Genomic DNA, 3,454 nt, shown 5'->3' on the forward strand with positions numbered 1-3,454 from the left:
GTGTACGTGAATAAAACTATCATTAAATGCCAAATCCTGAACCTACCTTAAATATTATCCCACAGTATGTTTTATAATTTTTTTGTTTGAATCAAATGCATGGTTCTAAAATGGCAGATATTTCAAAATCAATTTTACTTGATCCAATGTGACAATTGTGAAACATGATAGAATTATGACAACAAAGAATTAAAAAAAAAGAATAAAAATTTTCTTTCTATAAAACTGTCTCACTCATGAAAAGAAGTATTTTACGAAAAATCTATTTAGTGCAAAACTAATGCATGTCTTGATACTTCAGAAATTAAATTCTTTATATGACTCACATAGTGCATACCTGTATCACATGCTCTGAAATATTATCTTTGTCGTATTGTCGTAGGGATTCTAGGAACTTGATATCACCTAATACCCGTTTGCTGGGTGTCCAATAATCAAGAATCTTGGCGCCAGTGGTTGGATCTTCCGTTTTAATTGCTGGTACATTCAGCATTACACATACAGCTGCCATTACTAGCTTGATAACTTCTGGAGGACTTTTCATAGTTTTTACCACAGCAATATCCGCCGGCTTCAATGTGTTAAGTGCAGCTATTATTTCCAAAGATATTGAATTTTTAAAATACTTAAGAGTAAAATATACAATACACAAGTAAATAAATAAACAAAATAAATAAATAGGAATGAAGCTAATTTAAGCCAACACAGGATGAACGTGTGTTTAAAATATATATTAGATAAATACAAAAGTAAACGTTTTGGCTCTTGTCTGAGTCCTCCTAAGTACAATGAGTATAAACGGAATAACCATTACATATTTTAGTTACATTAATTAGTGTTGCGGAGAATGAGGCGTAATCAATTATCAGTCGTCCAAACTAATTGTTAAAACTGTCATTGCTTTTTAAGTGTTTGGAAAAATATTTAAGCAGTGAAGTCAAACAGAAATAAACTTAAAGTTCACTGTAATTTGAACGTTACATATGTTAGAATAAGGTCTGTCACTTTATCTAAGGAATCTTTAACAGCATTTTATTTTTGTTTGACTTTACTGCTTAAGTGTTTTTTCAAACACTTAAAAAGCGATAATGATTTTAATTTTGGACTATAACACAATGCATGAGTCCATAATAAATTCGATAATATTGAATACTGTCATGTTCAATCATGTACTTTAAAAAGTACAAATAAGATATAAAGGAAATATTTAATCATACATCAAGCCTGATTCTATGTAATAATTATATTTTACCAATAAACGACTTTTGTATCTTCATTTCTCGTTTATTTCTTACACGTATCTACGATTTCCGCAACAGTCTCCTTTTTCGTTTTTCAGCCTTAATTAGCGAATACTTTTATTCTTTGAAGCAAAATATTTAATTACCGTAAGTCATAAAGCGCAGTAGAAAGATTTTTTTTCTAAAAAGTGAATGGGAAAATGTCGGAACGCGTCGAAACATACACGTACCTGTTGACTGTTCTATCTCTCTTATTACTTCTGCTCTATAAGACATTCTATAACACGCTCGGACACAAAAATTCCTTACCCTCGAACATTCATTTCCGTGATAAGTTACAATAGAAAAGAACCTTCTCCAATATGTCACAGCAGATAATATTGAGTTGCGCGAACCTACTTGCACCTGTTCTACCCCACTTCCTTCCTGCGAAATAAAATGTTCGGCCCCATTTATTTTCCCGTTCCATCCGCCATGTTGTCGGATCCTCTGTTGCACCTTTCATATTGTCGAGGTTCTTTCCTATATTACCCTTCCACGCAATCAATCAGATCATGAGGAACTATGGAGAAACAACCAATCGCTCTATTTTGACTGGCTAATCCAAACAGACCCTTAGCGCCGATAACGTAATTGGGACGCACGGAGATTTGTTTTAATGGGCTCATAGCTGCCCATATACTACTTATGAAAACTTGGTACAAAAATTATTGTGTTTAATCGGTAAAACGAATGACTTTAAGGTTTATTCTAAGCCTTTAATTCTGAGCAATTATTTATATGTAATTAAATACATTTTTATTTTTGTCATTTATTTTAATAAAATTAAGTGTTCTTTTATTTTTTTTATTAAATATATTAAAAATTATCCTGAAAATAAATAGCAAATAAATAAACCTGTTGCATCTTCTAAGGCTGGCAGAGCTTCAGCTAAATCAGCTTCGCATTCCATTTTGAGTTGTTTAGCGATTTCAGCTTGAGCATTTGCAATATGCTCATCTTTCTTTACTTCAATTGTTGCTCGTTTAATTACTACTTCCTCTGTCTCAATCTGTTGCACTGTGTCTGCTGTTTCTTTGGCTGAAGCTTCTAACTGTGGTTTTAACTCTGTCAGCACAATCCTCATCTGAGAAATTTGTTTAGCCGCAAATTCCAATTTGTCGAGACCATTGAGATATCTTTTTCTGTATGAAATATCAAATATTAAATTAGCGTTTAATTAAACGTACATTCATAAATGTTAGAATGAAAGTAGAGCATTGTAATCAATATAAACTTTATAAAAATCAAAGTTAATGTAATTCGTCTAATCCCCTATAGGTGATAAAATATATTAATTTATTTATATTTGTGTAGGTATTATTGTGAATCTTGTACAAGGTATTCTGTAATGAACATTGTATCCAATTTGCAATAAATGAATCCTTAATTGTATATATAAAACTTTCTTCTATATGCGTGTTGATTACAAAACTTTAATATTCAATAATATATAAATGCTACAAAAAGATTAAATTTTTAATAAAATACACTCGACAGCAAAATTAAAGCATCACCCATTCTGATCACTAAAAATAGGCAAATTTCAAGAGAGTGTAACTTCATCAAAAATGGTCATTTTTGCTTCAATGTTGAATAACTCGGTGAAAAAAAATCGCTCATTGCTGATTGGGTGCTGAAATTAAAGCTAAAGATTTACGCTTTCGAACGATGTAAACCTCATTTGCGTGCGATTTTTATTTGATTTTCTGGAACTTTGCAAAGTTCGCAAAAAAAATTCGTCAAATCTCAAAATCTCCCCCAAAATTTGCAAGGTTCCACGATCTGAATTAAATTTCGCACATAAAGGCGGCTTACAGTTTTCGAAAGCGTGAATCTTTAGCTTTAATTTGAGCAGTCGGTGAGCATTGTGCGATTTTTTTTCGCCGAGTTATTCAACATTGAAGCAAAAATGGTCATTTTTGCTTCAATGTTGAATAACTCGGTGATAAAAAATCGCACATTGCTGATCGGGTGCTGAAATTAAAGCTAAAGATTTACGCTTTCGAACGATGTAAACCTCATTTGCGTGCAATTTTTAGTTTAGTTTTTGGAACTTCGCAAACTTGGTAAAAAATTTTTAGATTTGATGCATCTCCATTTGCATCAGTGCAGCTTTGTAAAGAATCAGTAAGTAATTTAATGAATTATGGATGTCGAAAGTAAGATCGGAA

At 31.7% G+C, this 3,454-nt stretch overlaps 1 protein-coding gene across 1 annotated transcript; it reads right to left on the reverse strand.

The window, feature by feature from the left end:
• Positions 1–337: 337 nt before the first annotated feature.
• LOC105459785 (dynein heavy chain 7, axonemal-like) lies at positions 338–2,425 on the reverse strand (the record flags this gene model as incomplete). Its single annotated transcript, XM_011706040.1, has 2 exons — positions 338–591; positions 2,139–2,425. Coding segments are annotated over 2 exons (541 nt in total), but the record flags the coding sequence as incomplete, so codon positions are not given.
• Positions 2,426–3,454: the final 1,029 nt, after the last annotated feature.

This window comes from Wasmannia auropunctata, unplaced genomic scaffold (assembly GCF_000956235.1).
Source record: "Wasmannia auropunctata unplaced genomic scaffold, wasmannia.A_1.0 LD333758.1, whole genome shotgun sequence".
NCBI classification, from domain to species: domain Eukaryota; kingdom Metazoa; phylum Arthropoda; class Insecta; order Hymenoptera; family Formicidae; genus Wasmannia; species Wasmannia auropunctata.